Source organism: Adiantum capillus-veneris, chromosome 1, assembly GCF_014529385.1.
Source record: "Adiantum capillus-veneris isolate H3 chromosome 1, ASM1452938v2, whole genome shotgun sequence".
Taxonomy (NCBI): domain Eukaryota; kingdom Viridiplantae; phylum Streptophyta; class Polypodiopsida; order Polypodiales; family Pteridaceae; genus Adiantum; species Adiantum capillus-veneris.
In genome coordinates this window covers 8,673,167-8,697,033 of record NC_140931.1, presented here as the reverse complement: position 1 = coordinate 8,697,033, position 23,867 = coordinate 8,673,167, and the positions used below count along the sequence as shown (strand labels likewise).

General features: G+C 41.9%; 1 protein-coding gene across 4 annotated transcripts; it reads left to right on the top strand.

The window, feature by feature from the left end:
* Window positions 1-3,347: 3,347 nt before the first annotated feature.
* On the top strand, window positions 3,348-9,069 carry LOC147464280 (uncharacterized). 4 transcript variants are annotated; one of them, XM_086513830.1, is made up of 4 exons: window positions 3,348-3,542; window positions 3,637-3,707; window positions 3,764-3,904; window positions 8,787-9,069. In XM_086513830.1, exons 1-4 carry the CDS (start codon window positions 3,413-3,415, stop codon window positions 8,808-8,810), a joined length of 366 nt encoding a protein of 121 aa, XP_086369956.1. In that variant the 5' UTR covers window positions 3,348-3,412; the 3' UTR covers window positions 8,811-9,069. The 4 variants fall into 4 exon arrangements, with proteins under 4 accessions (XP_086369956.1, XP_086369958.1, XP_086369960.1 ...); XM_086513832.1 differs by having other exon boundaries at window positions 3,351-3,542; window positions 8,790-9,069; XM_086513834.1 differs by having other exon boundaries at window positions 3,352-3,542; window positions 3,782-3,904.
* The last annotated feature ends 14,798 nt before the right edge of the window (window positions 9,070-23,867 follow it).

Here is a 23,867-nt window from a genome sequence, read left to right as displayed (position 1 = left end):
ACATGGATAACAACCGGTAGACTTGGTGACACATGTTATAGGTATTCAAGTCTATTGTCTTGTTTACATGGATGTGGTGAGAGTTCTTCCCTTTCTTACATGTGCTTAGGGTAACTATTGTTTGACGTGGAAGATGAAGGCCAACGACATTTTGTAAGTTCAAGTTAGTAATATATAGGACAATTAAAATGTACTTGCCATTCTTACTTTGAAGTACAAACTTTTGAAATGCAAAAGAAGTTTTGCACTCATTGTCTCGTGGTTAAGAGTTATATGTCTTTTGAACATGTAAAAGTGTTCTTTTGTGGATAAGTAATATTACACACACACACACACACACACACACACACACACACACACACACACACACACACACACACACACACACACACACACACACACACACACGAGGATATGAGAAATACCTCTCACACATGGCATATGGTGCAAGGACCTGAGAAAAATGGAAAAACACTGAAATGAATTATCCTAACATTTGGATATGAGTGATACTTTGGTTCCTTTTTTCATCTCACATGGTGTCAAGATGCATGCAAGCTTACCTCACCATTATCTGAGACAGATGCATGGGAGAATAGCCCCCAATACCATTTTGATGAAAAGCCACTTCGCTCGTGAACCCGACTCTTCATCTCCCCATCACTCCACTCCTTTTCAAAAAAAATCCATGGAACCACCAATTATGTTCTACATAAAGGCGGTGGTGTGCTATTACAAGACTATGCAATGTGACGACTACCTTATTGGTCCCTATTTCTCCAGCCATCCATACATGGACATGACTAACTCTCAAGTGACATCTCCAACCTTACTGTACATATTGGAGTGAGGCATTTAATTCAAAAACCGTTGTATTATGCACGTAACATTATCAAATTTGGAAGATTATGGATAAGCTATTATTCTTCAATCCTTTCCATTATGTCATAAATCTTGTTTACAATACGAGTTTTAAGTTAATGAATTTCATTGTTTATTGTTTAAGCACACGTATACACACAAACGGGGGCCTCTATTTATGTGTGTGTGTGTGTGTGCATTAGTGTGTGTGTGTTGATGGACTACCTATTACCCTTCAGACATGTAGAAGAATGGAAATCTTTATCTCACTATATTCTAAGCAAGATAATGTAAAATTTTCCATCATCCTACACAATCATGTACAAATGTGCACACAACTTTGGATATCTCACACTTAATGTGCTACATCAACATAGAAGAAAATCATGGCGCACATATTTTCATGCCTCAGAACACACATATTGTCATTCCTTACAGTGATGGCAATAAACTTGCTTGCACCCACATGCTTGAAAACATCTCCTCAAAATCAATATCTTTTGCCCACCTTCCACACAATCAACACCCTTGTACTCTTGTCCTCCTATGACTTGCCTTGTCCTCCTATGACTTGCCAATAGTACTACTTGCAGAGCTGCTTGATTTCCATCTTGTGTTTGTGTTTTCGATGTCACTAATTGTCTTAGGACAATGTCTTAGGACAAGGGTAGGACTAGGGGGCATGGCCCCTAGGCAAGACCGATTAGGCATGCGTGTTCATAGGCTCCTAAAGGTGGGTTACAGGCCTATAAGAAGAGCTGGTTGGGAAGAGATGAACATGCCTTAGTCTCCTATCTTTTCAATGGTATCCAAACACGATTAGATTTTGAGACAGAGGGGTCATATAGGCCACCACTTGCATGTGCACGGCATGCAAACCATCCATGGGTGGTCAAGGACCTGTGATAACCGTGTGGAGCAGAGGCTTGCATGGAGGAAGGCACCATGGCCAAGTGATCTGTTTGTCGTGGCTTTGGCTCCACAAGAGAGCGCCCTGGCATGAAGAGCAGAGAGAGAGAGAGAGAGAGAGAGAGAGAGAGAGAGAGAGAGAGAGAGAGTTCAATAAGCCATGGTTACTCTCCCGCCCATATAAGCGCTTAAGAGCCACATGGTGAGCATAGAATAATAGTGCTCATAGCACCCAAGCAACCACATTTGCTGCTAGGGTTCTCCCATTTGCTTGCGCCTACTTTCCCTTACCTCTACTATATCTTGCTACTCTTTTCATCATTGGCATCCTCTCAATATTTACCCATCTATAATGTTGATGCCAACAATCCCTCTTTGTGGAGCCTCTCCTCTTGCACTCTCTTTTGGTAGCGGTACCCCTTTCTCCCCTTCCCTTTAATCAAAGGTTGCACTTGAGGTTGCATTGCAACCACATGGCCACCAAAATGAATCATATAGATAGATAAATGTTCTTTCAAATTTCTATACAATTATGAAAATGTGCTATTTGTCTCTAGTACCTAGCTTTCATGTCCTGGTGCAACTAATGATTTATTTTCTCCATACTTCACTCATAATAACACTATTATCAATGCTTTTACACACTCGTCTTTTTAACGAGTGTTTCCTTTTGTGCTCAACCAATCAATGTTTTTGCTCAAAGGTTTATTGTTTCTACTAATTAAGGAGAGCCACCTCTACAGCAAAGCAAAACGGACACTTCTCGTGAAAGGTAAGGACATAGGCTAATGCCAAGTGGTGTCTTCAGAGAGGAGACCACTCGAAGGAAAATTTTATCCTCAAGTATGGCCCAACGATTTTACAAAATTTCAATTAATAGGAATCTTGTAGGACCCTGCTTGTGGAAAGGTAAGTCTAGGTGGCGGGCAAGGGAAGCCCGAGGTGCAGTTGTTGCGCGATTAGAGCAGGAGTATGAGAATGGCGATGGCAACATTAGAGACATTTGGAAGGGATCATGCGAAGACAACTTGAGATGCAGGAGGAGCCAAGGTGTTCCTCTTTTTTTTTTTTTTTTTCTTGGGGAAAACACTTTTGGAAATAGCTTCAAAGTGGGCCTTGAGGTGGATCAGAGGCGTTCACACACTCACATTGGAGCACCGGATTTGAGTTTTAAAGTGCTTTAGGGGGGTGTCACACTGGGGCAGGCAAAGGTTGGCCATACCGACGTGGCGACCAACCATTCACATACGAAAAAGGAAAAGTTGGACTCCTGAGCGACGGCCCCACACCGTCGGCCAAGTTCATCTAGCAGCGGCCATCTGTGAAAAGTATACGCACGACGAATCAAGGTTGGCTTTGAACCCTGGCTGCTAGTGTGAAAGGAGGGCGACGAACCACTTGCCGCTGCTCTAATTCGTTGTGAAATCAGCGCAATTTTTTTAAAAAGCCGTAGTATGACAGCAACGCGAAAGACCAACTTCAAAAAAAAGGTGGGGCGGGCGCCCCAGTGTGATAGGGGCCTTAGAGTTCCTCTCGGAGCAAGGGGAGATTCCAATGAATAAAACCGAAGAAGAGAAAAGCCTTTGATAAGCTCACCAGCACATTTTAGGCTAGCTGGGTTGAGGGTTCTGTTTCGGATACAATGGCTGCTAGGCTATGCTCTGAGGCGGTGCGAAGTAGCAGCGTTCTCTCCCGTTCCCAACATCCGCTATGCCAACTCTTCGTTCTGGGCCGTGGCGAGCGCGCCTTCTCCACTGACAACTCTTATTCAGGTGATTGTGTGTGTGTGTGTGTGTGTGTGTGAGAGAGAGAGAGAGAGAGAGAGAGAGAGAGAGAGAGAGAGAGAGAGTTTTTCTTGTATTGTAGGTCAGCAAATGCGGATAGAAAGGTTATGGCGCGAGTTTTATCTGGGCTCAAACCACTGGAGAACTAAAGAGGTGAGTGAATGCTCGTTTTGTTTTGTCTATTGCATTGATGGTTTCTCAATTCTCAGGCCCGAACTCGATGCAAGGGTCTGGATGAGCTTTTATGGATAGAAGATGGCGGAACACATGCAATTAAGAAGGGTCAACAGTATCCTTTACCTGGTACTCAGCAGCTGAATGGACCTCCGCCAGGAGCAGCGACAACACCGGTATGCCCGCTTGTGTTTTCTTGGGCCGATTTGACTCAATTTTCTGTCTCTTTGTTTGCTAATTAGCCCTAAAGTATCATTTTAAGCTCAAGCATGTGGCTTTATACTTGATCTGAGCCACACAACAAAGCAAGTTATTGCGATTTTTACATTTAAAAGAACAAGATTTTTAAACAAAATGGGCCTTTCTAAATGGATGCAATCAACAAGGGAGCACTCCTTCACACATTATGATGGCGTTCAATCTAGGCAATTGACTACTTGAAAGTTTGAATAATAGGTGCTGTATCAAACAATAATAGGTGATTTTTGCAAGTAGATCATGATATGCTATTCTCATGTAATTGGGAGCTTTTTGGGCTATGAGAGCCATCTTTGTTTTAGTTAAAGTGAAGTTGTTGTGAGGAAAGGCTACCAATGCAATAGAGAAGTATCTGAGTATTACAAAAAATTCCTTGCTGACCATATGCTACCGATTTTAAAGATGTAGTTGACTAGACTTGACTCAGTTTGCCTTATTTATTGAGCAAGTTCTCGTCATGTGCTCTTTACAAACTTGCATCTACCAAATGGCACTGACGGCATGAGTAGGGAATATTGCAGCTATTGTGCAAGCTATGAATGATCAAGGTGGGAATCTGGTGATCTTATTCTTCTAAGCAGGCGAATTCAAGGCTGTATCTGTTAAGCATTCAACATTGTGTTCAAACTGGTTATACATTTCTTCTTCTAGGTTGGGACGTTCTTATTCTAGTCTTTAAGTTCTAGGAATTTTCTCTCTTGTTTATTTCTTATGTTGTTGTCTTCAATTGAAATCTAGGAACTGCACTTGTGTGCTTGTTCTTGTTTTTGCAATTTTTGTGATTGTTTTCAAAGTTTAACAATTGTTCAAATTCTCTCATTAGATATTTTCTGCTATGAAGAGTGAGGCCCGTAGGGCTTACTTATTCTTACAAGGGATGCTCAAAAGCAGAGCCCCAATAGCTATTAAATTCAAAAGCAATTTGTTCCAACAGCAACTGACTCAAAATCTGCCAGTAAAAGCTTCCAACGCAAAAAGCGGAATTTCGTACGTTCTGCCACGTCAGCAGCACAATTTACGAGCGTTCGTACAATCTGCCACGTCAGCACCGTATTGTCTGCCCACGTCAGCCAGTCAGCGGAAAGTCTGTGTGGTCCGTACAGTGTGCCACGTCAGCCGCCTGCCATACAATCTTGCCACGTCATCAGACTGTATGGAGTGGTCATGCCACCTCATCACTTTGTGACAGTAATTGTTTGACTAGATCTCAGGAAGTCATTTGTGGTGGAGTGTGATGGTTGTGGCAATAGTGTTGGGACAGCGTTAATGCAAGATGGTCGGGTAGTAGCTTACGAGAGCAGAATGTTGCAAGGGCTAGAAAAGACTATGAAACTCTATGAGAAAGAGCTACTGGCCATGATTCATGCGCTTTCTAGTTGGAAGCACTATCTGTTAGGTGCTGATTTTGTTGTCCAGGTAGATCATCAGACCTTGCGATACCTCTTGACACAATCAAAGTTATCTGAAAAGCACATGCGATGGGCAAACATTTTCTCTATGTTGCACTCTCAGATTCTGCATGTGGAAGGCAAGAAGAATGTTGTGGTTGATGCGTTATCAAGAAAGCCACAAATTTTAGCTGTCAATTCCTTATCATCATCAGCTTGATGACATGAAGGAACAATATGCTACTAATGAAGATTTTTTAAGGATCTTTGAAGAGTTACAAGATGGGCAATGCCACGAGCACTACCTCCTCAAGGATGATTTTATGATGATGCATGGTAGATTATGTGTCACTAGGCCATTGCGACATAAAGTTATGGTAGAAATCCATGTCCCACCGTATGTAGGGCATCATGGAATAGATGTGATTGTGAAAGCGGTTGTGACATTCTTTTATTGGCCTACTTTGAGGAGAGCTGTGGATGCCTTTGTGCAAGCATGCCTGATTTGCAACAAGGTCAAATTTGACAGGCAAAAGGCACCAAGGTTGTTACAGCCATTGCCTATTCTAGATAAGCCATGGGAAAGCATTGCCATGGATTTTATCTTTGATCTTACAAGAACGCTGACAGGGAATGATGATATATGGACCATTATTTGCAGAATCAACAAGCAAGCCCATTTTATTCTTGTCACGAAGAAGATAAAATCTGACTAGATGGCATACTTGTTTATGTACAATGTTTTCAAGTACCATGGTATGCCACAATCTATTGTCAGTGATCGTGATCCTCGTATGACGAGCTTGTTTTGGAGAGGCTTGTTTGAAAACATGGGCACCACGCTCAAGTTTTCATCCTCATTTCATCCACAAACTAATGGGCATTCAGAAGAAGCTAATTCTAATGTCTTAGATCTGCGGAAATGTTACGTGTTAGACAATAAGGGCAGGTGGGAATAATATCTACCCATGCTTAAGGTTGCGTACAACAATACGGTGCATTCGTCAACAGGCAAGGCCCCTTTTGAGATTGTTGAGGGTGGCAAAAAGGTTCCTCCCATTTTGCACGGAAAGGACAATTTGCGAAGCAGATCGTTATGTTGAGAATATGGATGAAATGTATAAGAAGATCAAGCTTGCCTTGGAGAAGACTCCAGCAAAGCAGAAAACTGTTACTACTCGTCACCGTCGTGAATTGTTGTTTTCACTTGGTAATTGGGTACTTTTACGGTTTGAAAGGCAAGGTTAAAGAAGATGAAGGGCAAGGAAAGGTTGTTTCCGAAGCGCAACATGCGTTACTATGGGCCTTTTCAAGTACTTGAGAAGATCAACGATGTTGCGTATAGGCTGAAATTGCTTGATACTTGGAAGATTCATAAGGCGTTTCACGTGAGTCTTCTAAGACCCTGCATGGGAGATGGGCCAGAAGATATGCCAGATGAGGATCAACCAGAAGTTGAGGAACTTGATGAGATCTTGGTACCTGAGCAGGTTTTGGCACATAAGGAAAGAAAAGTTAAGGGAAACGTTGCATGACGGTATTTAGTGAAGTTCAAGAACTATCTACCTATGGATGGAAGAGTATGAACTTTTGGAGTCACCAAATGTATTGCAGCTTTACCTTGAGGCCTTTGGGTTACAACCTACGAATGCCCCAACCCAACGTGTTCGAAAGAGGGGTAATGATGGATCTAGCACATCAAATGTATTTACAGATTCAGTGCAATAGAAGTGGACACTGTTCTACAAATGCTAAAGATATTATGCTCACTTCTATTGTAGATGAAATGACAAAAGTATGAAGGTCTCATTAAGTCATTTGTATCTGTGTCATGACCTTTCTTACGGATACGTGCGATGATAAAAGGGTGCTAGTCACACTAAATAATCTATGGCATGTATATTGGGCGTGCAATCGAGAACGCTTGCGATTTCAAGAGGGGGGTATGTCACGAGGCTGTGGCAACCACTAACCTTAGTTGTTGGTTTCTTTCTCTTGATTTTTCTTTAATTTTTGGGACCCTCTTTTTGAAGTCACAAATGATCGGACATTGTGTGGCCAGTGCGAAATGGCCGACGACCGAGAGTTTCACCCGCAGTCCGGAAGGGCAGGTCGCCACGAGATGGTCGGGCCTGTCGGCACTGAAATCTGAGCAGTAAAAGGGTGTCTAGGCTCAGTTCAAAGTCATTTAGGCTCCTCGCTACACTTTACAAGTCGGTGGATACTAGGGATTTAAACCAAAAGAGGTTAACTGGACACATGGCGGTACCAGAGGCCATCTGCAAGCCAACTCAGCTTGGGGCGCCCAATTTTGAGAGAGAAGGCTGATTTGGGGCTGCCTCCATAGTAACAGGGATTGGCCATTTTTCAGGTCCCCGTTCCCTGTTTCCATCTCAATTTCCCTTTTCGGATCCCCGTTCCGTGTTTCAAACGCGAGTATCCAAAATAGGGAATGGCATTTCATGCATGTTGCCGTTCCTCGTTTCCCGTTCCGATTTCCCGTTCCTGGTAACTATGGCTGCCTCTTCTTCATTAAGTGCTTTACAGTGTGTGGGTGAGTAGTGGGTGCAGGTTTCACAGCTTTAATGGAAAGCTTGCCTTCTCCCTTGTCTTATGTAGCGCGATGATTCCGCTCTCGCGTACCTCTCTCCCCCTTTGAGTTCAGAATCATAATGCCCAGGTCAAGGGATTTCCATTTGTATGTACAATTGTGTGGGTTCATGCGCGTGTGCTGAGGCAAGAGCCTCTTGTCTAGGTACTTGATTAGCTGCTAATCCCCCGCAAGTACATGTGAATTTGACGAGATTTCACGCGAGAAATCTCGTCCGATTCAAACAGCAAGTAGCCCTATAGGTGCGGGAGTACGAGGGCTTGCTACAGATATGACCGGCACGCGAAACGGAGCCCAAAACAGTAAAATACAGCCTGCTGTGTATTTTTGCAGGTTTAGGGTTTTGACCCTAATTGATCCCTAATACCCTGATGAGCTCTGGGGAAGTGATGATATCGTTGTACGGGTGTTCTGGTGCATTTTCGGGGCGAAAAACAGAAAATTCAGCGTCCTGCAGATTCTCGCCAGGTTTGAGAAAGTGCTCGCATGTGTCAGGGAAGTCACCTTTTGCATGGGGATTTGTATAATACATACATACATACATATATATATATATATATATATATATATATATATATATATATATATATATATATATATATATATATATATATATATACACATCAAAGGTTGTATGTAGCTTTTTAATGACCCACACACACACACACACCCCTTTTCTTCTATGCGCACCTCTGTCTAGTGCTTTGCTTTGGGTGCTCACTTGTGGATCTGGTGTCATGTTTTAAAGACTGGTGTTTTGGCAATCATTGATCCTTTTTTTTTTTTGGTCTTTGTGATTAGCAGACTCGCATTGGATACTACTGAGGACCAAGGAAACATCCCCTATTTGGAGCTGGTGAAGTAATTCCTCGTCATTAAAGCTGCTCTGCGAAGATTGGAAGGGGGATATGATTAGTTAGAGTAAATTTAGGAGCTGCAAATATATCATACACAGGAGCAGTTAATGAATGGATATCCATGAATCGAAGGATTTTGGGAACCAATGCGGCCATTGATAACTTTTGTATGTCTCTATTCATGTTTTTTCAGTGTTGCGAAATGTGCAGATGTGATGTTTTTATGACCATGTTTGTGAAATTGAGTTATTTACCAATGTTTTGTGAAGCTTGTAGTGGAGGGATAGGTCAAAATGTTTCGTAGACAAAAGTTGATAACAACATTGTGTTTCAACGGGCAATTAAGAGACCATGGGGTGCTGTTTGTGGGATGGAGATGTCTCTTTTACAAGGATCGAACTAGCTAGCTAGGAGTAATTACCTCCAAGGGAGGAGGATGGGTGATTTCAAATCAATCTCTTCTTTGCCTTGAAGAGTAGGTTTAAGTTTTCCAGCGTTGTGACCTTGAGTAACAGATTCTCTCGATCTATGTCGCAAATCATTGCAAGGGGTTTTTGTGCTTGATTTTTTGAATTTGACTCTTCTGAGGTTTTGAGATGGTGAGTGTGTGGTTTGTGTTTCTATTTCGGATGTGACATTTTCGCTTTTAGCACGCGCGAAGAGAGGAAACTAGATAGAAAGCTCCTACGTGGGAAAAGCTCCTGTGCCATGTGGAGCTGCCCAATGTATTACTGATGGAAAGGTGGTCGTGCCTCATCTATGAGGATCAAATTTATCCTCAACCACTCTCCGTACACTTTACTATGTCGTGCTAGCCGTCGTCACACAAAAATGCCTTCTCATTGATACTTCAATCAACCTAAGGTTTTGAGGTGTAATAAATTTTGGCAAACATGTGCAGGCAAGCATTATGGCGAAGCATCTCATTAGGCAAGCAGGTTAACCTGCACATGGAGGTGGTATTTGACAACACTAATCAGAAAGGGTTAAGGACTCTACATACTCTTAGCACCACTAAACAAGGATACCAAAAACATATTGCCCAAGCAATTTTTTTTGGGAATGACAAAATTACCATGAAGCTTGCAGAGAAAATGGTGGTGGCGTATGGAGGTCTTTGGCAGTTAAGTTGGGGCCTTGAGTAGGCGACTCCGTGTGAAACCCTTGGTCATCTAGTTGTTGTATCCATGTAGAAGAGGAGACTATAGCCTACTCATTTTCAAACCTATCCTCATGAATTACATCTAGTACATCTGCATTAGTAATTGGCTGATCCATAATGTCATTTGTAACCTGCATAGGCCATATAAGTGCCTTATCAAGATTTTCGTTTTGTATGTCCACTAGTAAACAAAGGCAACAATGTATTATATACCTTTTATGAGCTCACTTCCATATCCTTGGTACATGCTAACAAAGGTTAAATTGCATTTTTCATAAAACATCTTGACTAATCAAGGTAGACATGGTTTGAAAATGATATGGTTTGTAACATCGCTTTAGCCAACGAAAATACATTTCACAACCTATATTGTGATTGTAGATGCCATCTTAAAGAAGATGCTTGGAGGGTGGGTTTGTCTATTCCTCATGAAACTCACCCAAGAGTTTATGCAATTCACTTGAGAAACCATCCCTGGGGGATTCACTCTATTTACAAAATGGGACGCCACCTGCGAGCGGACAACTTTGATAAAACCCCTGTATATGACTCATATTAAAGAATATGACCCCCTTTCTACACTTATACGATAATCAATGTAGAAAACTATCATATCCCTATCTTACATATAAAATGTACGTCTCACATTATCTAACTGAGTAAAACTAATCAAAGAGCATATAGCATAGTGATTGGCAATGTACAAAGGAACCACTTGTGTTGATAACTAGATGTACCTTCAATGTGTCTTAGTTTGACTTTCAAACTATGTGCCCATTCAGTCTGTACTTTAGCTACTTGTCCAACTTGGACCCATCTAAATTACTCAAAAAACATGGTTATAAAGTTGTGTTAGGTTCTCCGTGTAAATTTGCATATATACAAGCTCTTTATAGCTTTCATCCCTCAACAAATGAACTATGATACACCTTCCCTTATTTTTAAGCTTGGGAGATAAATTATTAAGCGTCTGTCCCCTAACTTATATGCTTATGTAACTTGTAAAAAAACCCCCTCCCCTGCACTTACGTGGTGCGGTAAGTTTTCCATGGTGAATCCCCTGGAAAACCATCCTATTCGATCTTGTCGAATAGTTGTGCATGTAGCTCAAGTGGTCAATGGATTACCCTTTCCCACAATTGTGCTAGCCAATCCTCATTGATAGGTGGAATTCCTCTCAACCCATCTTCAAAGTCTCACACTATTTGGACTATTTCTCTCAATGGTCAAGTGGCTATTCAAAGAGACTAATCTTTTCTATAGTTGCCTCTTTAATCTCCTTCTCTCATTTTTTGGTGCTAGTTTTTGGGGCTCCAAAAGCTCTTGAGAAGATTCATATTATGCTTGGATCCATGTGGGCATGGTACTGTGACAAAAAAATAGATGCTTTCCCCTGTGATGTGAATGGCATGCTTGGTTGGTGCTATGCAAGTTGATGAGCTTCCATATGATCCAGGAGGAACTTTGGTGTCACTTATGAGGCTTTATGACACTATTTGATGCAAGTGAGCATAAAGCTCAACGTAGGGGATAGGCAATGATGATAAACAACTTTTGGTACATACATAATAGTGTGTATATGCATGGACATGTGTACATACAAAGTGAATACATGCATTTTGGCAATGCTACACGTGCCATATGCGACCTAAAGTGCCCAATAGACTAGGTCCATATGATTCATGGTGACTCTAAAACAAAGCCCACAAACCTTACAACCCTCCCCTTGGGGCTGGACTAGACTAATACATTGAAGACATAACTTAATATCTACACATGATGACAATTTGACAATACCCTAAAGGATGACAAGTCTCCCCTTGAATAAAGAAGGTATAAATAAGTCTTCTTAAAATATCTTCCACATAAACGCCATAGTTTTCTTTGCCATGAACAAGATTGTTTTTGCCTTCTTGTTCTTTTTCCCACATGTGCCGCTCCTCTCATTGGTTGCTTTTCTTTGGTGCTAATTCTACCACTGCCGTTGCTTTGATCCTTTGAATAGCATTTGGAAGGAGAATGACCCTTCTTCCAAGCATAACACATTTGGAGGTCTAGAATAAACAAACTTGCACTTAACCTTGACAAATTTGAGCCTTTCTAGTTTTTCTCGAATGTTTCCGCTCTCTAAGAAAACTTTCTTTATCATACGTGCCACTTTATTCGAACCAATCATGAATAAAATCATCCATGCCATCATCGTCATCGAAGACATGGTTCTTGTTGTCAAAATGCAAATCACATAGTCTCTTTACCTTATCATAACTTCTTGGATTACTCCTACAAAGGAGTTTCATGCACTCAATTGACATACGTGAAATGCCATGAGAAGGTAGATGCATATTGTTTCAACATCATAATCTGGAACCTATCACATAGGCACAACTATGAGCATTCAATATACAAAAAAAAACTTAATATTTTATAAAAAATGCTTATGAATAAAGAAGAAAAAAAATTGATTAAGACAACTAATTAGCATTAGATATAGACATGTAAATCATCCAATTTCTTGCGTTGTTGCTTGCTTGTCCAATGGCAAGCAAGTGCCAAATAAATAGCTTTTTGCCACATCAAGCTTTATGTGGAGTGATAGACTGCAATGCTTTTTGGCAACAATCATTTAGCATAAAGGCAACACACATGATAGTCTCAAGCCAAAATACATGTGGCAAAGCTTTGTTTTGAACCGTATATCATGCCATCCCTATGTGTCTTTTCTCTCAACAACACCATTTTTCTGAGGGGTATATAGCACTAAAAATTGGTGTTTTATTTAACAACTAGCTAGAAATGCACTAGAATCTTTAGACATGTACTCCTCTCCTTGATCAAAATGGAGGGTGACCATAATACAACCCAATACATTCTCAACCATAAGCAAAAATTTCTTGAAGCATAAAAGAAATATTGGACTTTGCCTGAAGCAGATATACTCATGCATGCCTTAATTAATAATCCATAAAAGTCACAAACTCCAAATTATTCTCAAAAGATGGTGTATGCATTGAACCTAAACATCACTATGGACAAGATACAATTTGCAACTAGCCTACACAAAATCATCCTTAGGAAGCGATCGCCCCATTTTTCCCAAAAAGAGTCTTCACGTATATGCTTCAATGGTGTGTCAAAAGGGGACAATTACTTGGGGTCATAGACTAGAGTTTAGTGATTTGGGGACATGAGTGAGTTTATTTAATTGTAGCTTGCATATGTTGTTCTCTAGGGACTTGACATATCCTTGTTGCCTCCATGCCTTAGTGGGGTCTACTACATATGATGTATTGATAATTAATGTACGATTCTCACTAATCCTACAATAAGATTAGAACGGGTTGGGTGACCATTTAGCACAACATCGTTGTTGGGGTTGTAGTTAATGAAGCTAGAGAAAACATCGATGATGGTCTCTTCATCTTTCATAGTTTCTCTCTTGTTGATCACTATCTCCATCATCATCTCGATCATATGCTGTTGTAGCTTTTGATCACGAAGTTTGTGCCATTTGTGTGGCTACGTATCTTCCCTGTCATGGTCTGTTTGTCTTTCATACCTTCTCTTATGTTGACCATGATCTCCATTATCATGTCGATCATGTATTCTCCTAACTTTCAATCACGAAGCCTGCAAGCTCTACAAAGCAGCCATGATCCGTGATCATTGAACATCTCAAGTCCTTGTAATTGATGCCCTTTTAAAGAGCTATGGTTTTTATCATCTTGATCTTTCTCCAGCCTTTCCTTTCATCATCATCGCCAAGCTATGTGTGAGTTTGTTTGTAGATGCCGAATATGGATACCCCTTCTAGTCAACTTTTTGCTAAAGTCTACATATAATTATATTCTAATTACAAGGATTCTATATATAGATGGAGCTCACCAGATTACAATGTAATTAAATTTGTCTCACATAATGTTCATATAAACATATATTGCCCATGGGAACTCCGCTTGGAGATAACTTTTGAAAATCCCTAGGTATACAAGCCAATTACTAGTAAAACACAATGAAGTCAAGCAGTGAAGAGAGTGAGCTATTTTGTAATCCACATATATTGCAATTTGTAACCCAAATCAGTCCGTCAAGTGTATTGTGTTTCTCTTATGCCGCTCTATCTCTTGAGTATATTCATTGCTGTCAGTTTGGTGAAGAATCATGTCTATGTTGTAAAAGTCTTAATTTGATGTTTTGGTGACGTTGGTGTAGCTAAATTTGGTCAATGATGTGTGAAGAGCGAAAGGTAGTGCTATGGGTGTCTACTAGTGCATACCAAAGTGGTAGAGTAGGTACGAAGGTCAAGGGCAAGCAGGTGGTTGCAAATGTGTATGCTTTATGAGGCTACTTAGGCCAAGGTGCTCCGCAATAGGCCTGTCAAAGGTGGCTGATTAGAGGATCCCAGGTGCTAGAATTATGTTTCATGATGTGGTCCTTGAAGTGTTCTCTAAGATCGTGCAGATGGCTCCTCGATTGAAGCTACATGGTGCAAAATATTGCAGTGTGAAGGTGAAGGTGGTTAGATCTTCATTGGGGTGGACAAGTGCGATAAGGCTTTGAAGTGTATGTCATGGTGCTAGATCTAAAGTGCTTGATTTATGGAGTGCGTCGATATTTTTGGATTGGTAATCGGAGTCCAAACGGCCAAGATATGAACAATTAAAGTTTTGCCGAGAGCTAGTTCTGTGTCATTTTGGTCACATCAAAAAGTGTGCCATCAAAGGTTTTTTTTGAGCTTTCCACGGTTTGCTAAGGTTGTATGACATTGCAAACCAGTCGAGAGTGACGGCTCCTCAATCGGGAGTATGAGGACGGAGAAATGCCCAGCTGAAAGCGGTGGGTAGCAGAGACGATGCGAGATCTGACGATTTTTTCCATTTTGTGAATCTCCTTTTGAGGGTGAAAAGAGCATGTGTTGGGAATTTAAGTGAGGAGCCCGAGCTATTGGGTGGTTTTTACATTAGATTCATCTTGCAAGGGAACAATAAATGGAGCAAGCTCAAAGGGGAACAAAAAAAAGGGTTTTTTTGAGTTGTTTTTGAAGTTCTTGGTGGGCAACTCCCCATGAGCTACCACATGGCAATGTGGTAATCCCACATGCGCAATGGGTTTGAAGGAAATAGGACTATTTATAGTGGGGCAAAATACCCTCATTATCAACCAAAAGGAGAGAGAGCGGAGCTTACATGGAGCTCTCCCCTCCCCCCTTGTGGTCGGTGGCGTTGGAACTGTGCTATCGTCCGTTGGTGGCCCTGGTGCTGTGTCAGTTGGTTGGCGGCGATGACTGACGATGGTGACATTGATTTGGCCGAGCTTGTAGGGGGGTGGCTTAGACGAGGTCCTCAAAGGCCTACCCTTTAATTGAGGATAAGGGTCCCTTCCTCCCCGATGGCACCGGGCACTATTGTTAAAAGTAGAGCGCCTTTCCATGTGCCAAGAGGTGCAGGATAAGGATGAATGCTAGCTTCCCATGAAGTCATGCAAAATTGAGTTTGGACACTTGTCTGGTGGAGATGAAGGTTGCTAAAAATATAAAATCCCCCCCCCCCCCCCCCCCCCCCCCCCCCCCCCCCCACAAATAAGCGGCCCTTTTTTTTAAATCATTTGTAGGGACTTTTTGGATAGGCAACGGTGGGTTGCTTGGGAGCAAAGAGAGGGAGGTTTTTCCCCTGTTTGTGGAGGAGAAGGCCATGGTGTGGCCCATAGAAGTTGTATGAGATGTTTTTGAATGAGGTCAAGCCATCATTACCGGTTTTGTGGTGCCGTCTTCCCCCTTCCCCCCCTTTCTTCTCTGCTTGTCTCTTGAGTGTGTGGCGCCGGTTGAGTGCGTGTGGGTGCCTCTTGGACCATGTGTGTGTGTGTGTGTGTGTGTGTGTGAGAGAGAGAGAGAGAGAGAGAGAGAGAGAGAGAGAGAGAGAGAGAGAGAGAGAGAGAGAGAGAGAGAGAGAGAGGTGTTGAGAGAGAGGTGTTGTGTGCTATGGAAGTTCTAGAACGGACTATACCAGGGTGTGCATTGAGTGGTGATCTTGCACAGCGTGTGTGCATCGGAATGTGTACAAACGTGGTTTTTCTTGTGAAAGTGTGTTGTTTTTGAAGGTGTTTCTGAAAGAAGTACCTGTGAGTACCCTGGGTTATAGAGAGGCATTTTTGGTGTGTTTTTGGGTGTGTTCCCATTCCCCCTCTCCATCTTCTAGTGCCCTTGAGGATCAATCTGATTGCTCCAGGTTGAAGGTGAAAGTAGGTGTTTGGTGATGTTGGATAAGCGAGGTTTTAAGAGCAGGTGCTACTGAGAAGATGTGGTCGGGTTTTCCAATTTCCCTGGGGTTGAAGACGTGGAAATGTGGCTAGGTAATTACTGCGGAAAATGCCGCTTTTTAAAAGTTGGGTAAGTTTAAGGATTGCCTACATGAGGATATTTGCAATAAAGTCTAAGTGGATGGACCTGTGACATATGCGGAAGTGGTGGTTTATGCAAGAGGCTGGACCAAAAAACTTTAGAAGAAATGTCAAATGCACCAGGGTTTGTCAATTCCGGTGTGGTGCCAAGACCAATTGAAGTGGTGAAAGGAAAGATGAAGCCAATACAAGAAAGTCTACCGGTGCGGGAGGAGCCAAGGGTTCTTTGGTTGCAGAGAGATAGAGTTGTTCCTATGCCCAAAATGCCGGTTCGAGAGATTCCATCTATGGAAGAAGTGCCAAAGATTCCAAATGAGAAAGAGGATGTATCATTAGTCTCAGGTATGGTTAGTCAAGCTCCTTTGGTTTGTGTTCGAGATCAAAAAGTGAGGTTTGCAAATGAAATTGAAGCAATAGAGATGGAGAAAATTTTTGATCTAGAGACAAAAGAAGAGAATGAGGCAAGCTATAATAGTTCTCTAGGTGCGGATACAACTTGGGAGACAGATTCTTCCAATTTGAGGTATGCGTGTTGGTAAAGATGTGATGGATATGTGTGAGGAGTAGGAAAAAGTGCAAGCAATTATGTTGGACATAGACCAAGTAGAGGCATCCAAGCCTACAAACGAAGACATGCATGTGAGAGTGTTGTGTGGTATTGTGCTAATGGCGATGCTTGCGAAAGTAGAAGTGGAACGTGCTATTATGGTGCAACATGTGCGAAGTTTTTCTGAGAGGGACAAAGATGCATCGGTTATAGACAAAGTTTTTCTGAGAGGGACAAAGCTGCATCGGTTATAGAAGAAGGACAAGTGGACGAATCAATGACGATTGCTTCATTTGGGCCAATTTTTATGGAAGGGCTCGATGATGTTGGGATTGAGGGTGCTATAGATATGGAGGTAAATTCAAAGCTGGTGATGGTGAAGGAGTTTGTGGTGGAGGAATGGCTAGGGAAACAGATGTTTTCTATGGTGTATAGAGGAGAGTCCAAGCTTGTGGCTTCAGCTAAGATATCAAACGAGTTATGTGCTTCATGGTCAAATGGTATGCTTGCGGCGAGTGTAGCTGTGCAATGGACTATCCATCGATTACAATATTCTCTGGAGGAGATTTTATGTTACATGGTTGGGAGGGACGGTGAAGTATGTATATGGACCAGGATGGTGTGCACTATGGTGCTCTATTTGAAGCAGGTTGGATGCAGAGTGATGCTTAGAGAGGTGAAGGTATGCTTTGTGCATTTTATATGCATGATTGGATATGTGCTTGGTTGCAGCAACATGAGAAGTTGTTGCAGATGGATGAATTCGGTCAATGAACATGTGTTTGACCCAGGTGGTTTGACTATGAAGGGGGTTGGAAAATTCGCTTGAGAAGAGGCGATAGGAAACAAGAATAAGACTTTGTACAAATGGTAGCGGTTTTTAGTGTTTTCTCATAGTGCTTTCTAGTTTTGCAGTTTTCAAGGTTTGATAAACGTGCTTCTAGTTGTTGGGCAATGATGGTGCAACTAAAGTTGGCCAATGCTATGAAGAGGGAAAAGCAGTGCCATGGGTGTCTAGTGGTGCATGCCAAAGTGTATGCTTTATGAGGCTATTTAGGCCAAGGTGCTTTGCAATAGGTCCTTTCAAAGGTGGCTGATTAGAGGATCCCAAGTACTGAAATTATGTAGCAAGATGTGTTTTTTGAAGTGTACACCAGGATGGTCCTAATGGCTCCTTAATTGGCGGGATGCAAGATATTGCAGTTTGAGGTAGAGCTGGTTTGCATATCCCCATCTGGGTGTACATGTGCGACAAGTATTTGAAGTGTATGTGATGGTGCTAGATCTAAAGTGCTTGATTTATGGAGCATGTCGGTCTTTTCCGGATCGACAATCGGAGTCCAAAAAACCAAGATATGAGCAGTTTTTTTGGGGGCCAATTTTGTGCCATTTTTGTCGCCCCGAAAAGGGTGCCATCATAGGTTTTTTCGAGCTTGCAAGGATTTGCAAAGGCAGTATATAATATTGGGAACCAACTGAAAGTGATGGCTCCTCAATTAGGAGTATGCGCACGGATATATCCTCAATTGAAGTCGATGGATAGCAGCGATGGTGGGGGATCTCATTATTTTTCTCCATCTTGCTCTTGTAAATTCTCCCACTGTAGTGACTAGGTCAGGCCTTGACACTAGTAGGTCGTACATGAGATGACCGAACGCTAACAAAATTTGTGCAAACCTGGATGTCCTAGCCTCCCTTGTGCTATGTGCATGTACTACACATATGGATGTGTCAATGTCGACACTCAAATGGCTTTGTCCCTCTCACCCATAGGCAAAATTGTGTGTCTTTGAACCAACTCATCAGCCTCTAGCTTGAGCATATCAAAGAACTCCATGTCCGTCATCTCTGCCTATGTCTTTGGGGAGAAAACCTGCTCTACCTCTACCTGCACGGACCTTGACAACACCTGCTGTGTCTCATTAGAGCACTGTCGCTCTACCTCTGTCTCTACAGAGTCTTCTGGCACGTCTTGTACAACTAAATACTCTGTCTTGTGAGCATGGTGCAGCTCACTCGCGAAGGAGACACGCCTCATCTCTCGCTCAAAGCATGCCAGCAACAAAACCAAGACTATGCCGTTTCGAACCTTAGATACATGCATAGGATATACCAAGCCACTGCGGGCTTCTTTGGTAATCACTAATGATCCGCAATGCATCTGAAAAGAGTGCTCTTTAAGAAATGTCTGTCATCCACAATCTGCTAACTATCTCACTGAGATCAAGCTCTGTCTCAGCTGAGAAACATAGCGCACATGTCATAGTGTATATGATGCACCACTGGGCAATGACAAGAAAACATCTCCTGCATGTGCAATGTCAAACGCCAAACCATCAGCCAAGTGTAGACAACCAAAGCTCCCACTAGAGAAGGTGCTAAACCACTCACGATGTGGTGTGATGTGGAAAACTGTATCCTCATCTAGTAACCAATGGGGAGAAGTGTCACCTCTCAAAAACATGTAATCAGGAGGAACACTAAAGGCAAACGTGATATCATCGTCACTTGCATATGAAGCCACTGCTCTAGCATGTGTCGAGACCTCATCTACACCACGCATAGATCTCTGCTGTTGTCTCATACGTCTGAACAACGGTGCCTATTGTCCCCTATGTGACCACAATGCCAACAACGCATATATCGACAACTACGAGACCGTGAGTCATCACTGTAGACTCTAAACTGTCACACATATCTACAAGCATAAGTGAATGTCAAGAAACTATGGTGAAATTTTTTGGGAGAAAACTAGCAAAGTCTCCCCTCTAAACAAAGCAGAAAACGCAAGTATAATCTCTACCATAAACCATGCAAAAAACTAGCAACAAAGTGGGAGATAACTCGATCACTACACAATCATGGAAATCATGATCAAACGCATCAAACGGATGCTCACATATGCATAAAATCATCTCCACAATATGTTATATCTACAAGCATATAATCCGGGACAAACAACTCAACCGAGAGTAAAACGCATAACCATATACGCAAGTAGTGAGCAAACTAGCTCAAAACGCATCCCACAAGAGAAATTGCCTGTAAAAATATGCAAAAAACATGCGAAACCTGTGACTGGCAAAGTCAGTAGCCACATGAGCATATGCAACTCTCACTCCCGCGAGAGTGCATTAGGGAAAATATGAACCCCAAAAGGGACCTTTAGGGTCAAAGATGATTTTGGAATATACTCTCTACACCAATGAGAATGGGCTTGTGCCCACGGTCCACCACATTTTGCATTTTTTTGAATGGCCACAACTTGAGCATTTGACCTTCAAATTTGTGGTCAATAGTGTTTTGGATCCCATTGTTGATCTCTTTCCATAGATATGTTACATGATATAGTTTTGAGGTACATAGATATGGCTATCTATCCCCCCCTTTTATGTCCTCTTGTTGATTGAAATCTAATTGGCTACTCTTACAAGGCCCCTTTGGGGTTCATATTTTTCCTAATGGTATACAAGGTTGACAAAAATGTCAAAATGGGACTCAAACACTCGACCACTAAACCATCAGAGAGCAAAACTACAAATATGCATAGAACATGGTAAGAATCTGGAAAAGTTTTCCTTGTAAAGGTGCCAAAACCCTAGGACAAAATCTTGGATCACATATATTTGAGTCTGGATATAAGAGATATACCAAAAACATCCGTTTTGGCCCAAAAACGCAACACAAACTTGCTTCTGTTGTATCTGATGTAATTTTGATAATAATTTCAGAAAATGGATATCACCATCGCGTCCAAAATGTGCCAAAACTCTAACATAGACTCCTGGATCATATGTATCCGACATTGTATGACGGAGATATGCAAAAAACATTGTTTCGAGAGCCGAAAACAACAAAAACGAGTTGGAGCACTTCGTCCTTCTGCTAATGGCTTGCTACACGAGAACTATACATGTTGATTGGTTTATGGGAGGGTAAATGCTGTGCTTGAGATAGATCAACTATACACGAGAAAGAGGGTAAATGCTGTGCTTGAGATAGCTAGGACTGTGCTTGAGGTGGGAACCGACCCAAGCTTGAGGTGCTTGTCGTGCTTGCTGACTAAGGTGCTTAAGGTGCCCCATGACTAAGGTGCTTGAGGGGCTTAAGGTGTTCCCAAAGTCAACCACAATCCCTACTCATGGGGGGTGGAGGGGGGAGCCCTAATTGTCGGGGCAAGAGAGAGAACACACACACCCTCACACAAGGCAAGCCTAGTCTAAAGAAGCAACAAGGGCACATGTCAAGTTCCTCTCCATGTTACCCTCATAAGGTGCCTAAAGCCTATTGGTTGGCCTCTAAAGGGGTCCAATAATCTTTTAGCTTATTTATTTAATTGATTATGCATTTATCAAGTCCTCTCTCTCAAAGGGGAAAGGGGGACACTTGTCCCAAGGCTAGAATGGCTGCTTGATATACACTATGCATGTGATTGGCTAGGCTTGTAGGGGTCCAACCAACTTCTAGCATGAGATACAAGGGGGGGTCGACCAAAGCAAGCTGGGGGTGTGCTTGGGGGGTATACTCTCTCTCTCACACACTGGCACATGCTCATTCCTTGCTTGGCAAAGTACAAGAGCTCCATCTCTTTCTCCAAGCATGTTGAGAAGTTGAGAGCCTACACCAGTACTCTTGGCTATGGAATGCAAATCCAACCAAGAGCCATCCTTCAATGCTTAAGCTTTCCATCTTCTTCATCATCATCATTATGCTATTATGCTATGCTATGTAATAAGAGTGATGATAAGTGGGGAACTATCTCTTTCTCGTATGTTACTTTGTCTTCCTCTTCCCTACTCTCATTCCCTGCTAGCTCTCTCCACCCTCGAAGGTGTTTGAGGCCTTAGGACTGAGTCCGGGGATGGTTAATGCTTTTACAAAGTTTATGTTATGCTCTTGATGCATGAAGCTTTTCATATTCATTGCATCACCTAGGTCACAAGGAACACAAAGATTGTATTGTACCAAGTGTCTCTTTATGGGAGAATCTATAATACAAAAGCCTATTGGAGGGGGGACTGGCTCCACGTAAATCCAGTCCTCAGCTGTTGTCATGTTCTCTAATTCACTCTCTTGCAAAAGTATTGTTCATGCCAAGTTAATTAAGTATAATGGTTATGTTGCTACGGCTAATTAAGTTCACCCTCTATGTTATCAAAGTAGTCTCATAAAAATGCTCACTCTAGTTCTCTTAATTTCGCTATTCTCAAAGTTCTTAGGCCATTTCCATTACATTGGTATCAGAGCTATTGGTTTCTCTTTTCTTACTTAAGAAGAGAGGTCCTTAAGTTCTCCATGAAAGGTTGGACCTGTTCATTGCAATAGGGTAAGTGGGACATGATCTATTATCTTGGTTTAGAAGGACTTAGTTCGAGTACACCGTTGGGAAATATAGTCTTAATTATGGAGTCTCTCGGGGCTTTCCTTTGGCTTAACCATTATTGAGCTACTAGCAAGCTCAACATGAACCATAATCAACCGAGCAATGTTAGACCCTCTCCACTAGTCTTTGCAATCAACAATGTTTAAACCACGGGTGTGGCTGCTCGAGAACTAATTTTCAAAGGTAAAGAAGAGTAGTGACTAAGATTTTTAAGGGTACCAAATTACAAAGTAATTTATACATAAGATTAATTAGTATGGCTGACAATAATCAAGAGAGTAGAATGAATATTGACAACTTTGATTTTGCACATGAAGGTGCTAATGATGGTTCCCCCATGTTTGTCAATTATCTTGTTACTAGGTTGCAACAAGCTATGGGCAACCCTGCTTTGCAAGCCGAAGTTACTCAAAAACTTTGTGCTTATGGGATTTCCCTTCCTCTCCAAGAGGAGAGAGAGCTTAGGAGGCCTCTTGATGAGATTCCCAAAAGAAGAGACTCTCCCATAAGAGAGGAGGAATCCAAAGAACGAGAAAGGAGCAAATTACTAAGTTCCTCTGAAGATGTAGCTCCACAAAGACGGCGGTCTAAACGATCGCCAACTCCTGCCAAGCCTGGAAATGATCATCACTTCAAAAGGGAAGAGAGGAAACAAAGGAAGAAAAAGGCAAGAAAGAGACCACCCTCTTCTCCTTCTTCTTCACCTTCCTCCTCTTTAGACGAAAGCAAAAACTATTCTCCTAGAGAATACAAGAGGAGAGGACATCGCAAATCTTATCCTGCATGGCAAAGGTCTCAAAAGCTCAAGAAATTCAAAGAGGGAGAGAAGAGTATCTCTTTTCTCACCTATGATGGCACCTTTGGTGCTACTGACAAAGTATTGGCCTTCATCCAACAATTTGATTCGGCCTTTGGAGACGAGGGCTTCACACAGCCCTCCAAGCTATTTCATGTAGCTATGCACTTCCAAAAATCTGCTCGTCAATGGTGGGCTAGCCTTCGTGGAAACGAAAAAGTCCCAAAGACATGGAAAACTCTACGAGTTTCCATCATGAAGCAATTCCTTAGAAACTATGCAAAGAACAAAGTGTTTACCAAATGGCGGAGTTTGAAGCTGCTCTCCAACGAGTCTATCCACAATTATGTGGAAAAGTTTTGGAATTTACATCTCAAGGCTACTATCTTTCAAAAGATAGACTTTGCCAAGAAAAAGCAACAATTCTGTGCTTGATTACCTGAAGAAATGACCGAGTATGACAACTCCCAACGGCATGTTCTATCATCGAAGTAATCCACCACACTATGGTTGCTTTGCACATCAATTTCCAAGAAGGGGCTAAAAGAAATGCCAAGCCCATGGAAAACAAAGATCGAAATGATGCAAAGGGGAAGAACAATTGCCAAAACTCTTCCCAAGGAAACTTCAACAACAACAACAACAACAACAACAATAGCAGCAGTAGCAACAACAACAACAACAAAAACAACCAACAAAAAAAAAAAACAACAACAACAACAAAAACCAACAACAACAACCGGT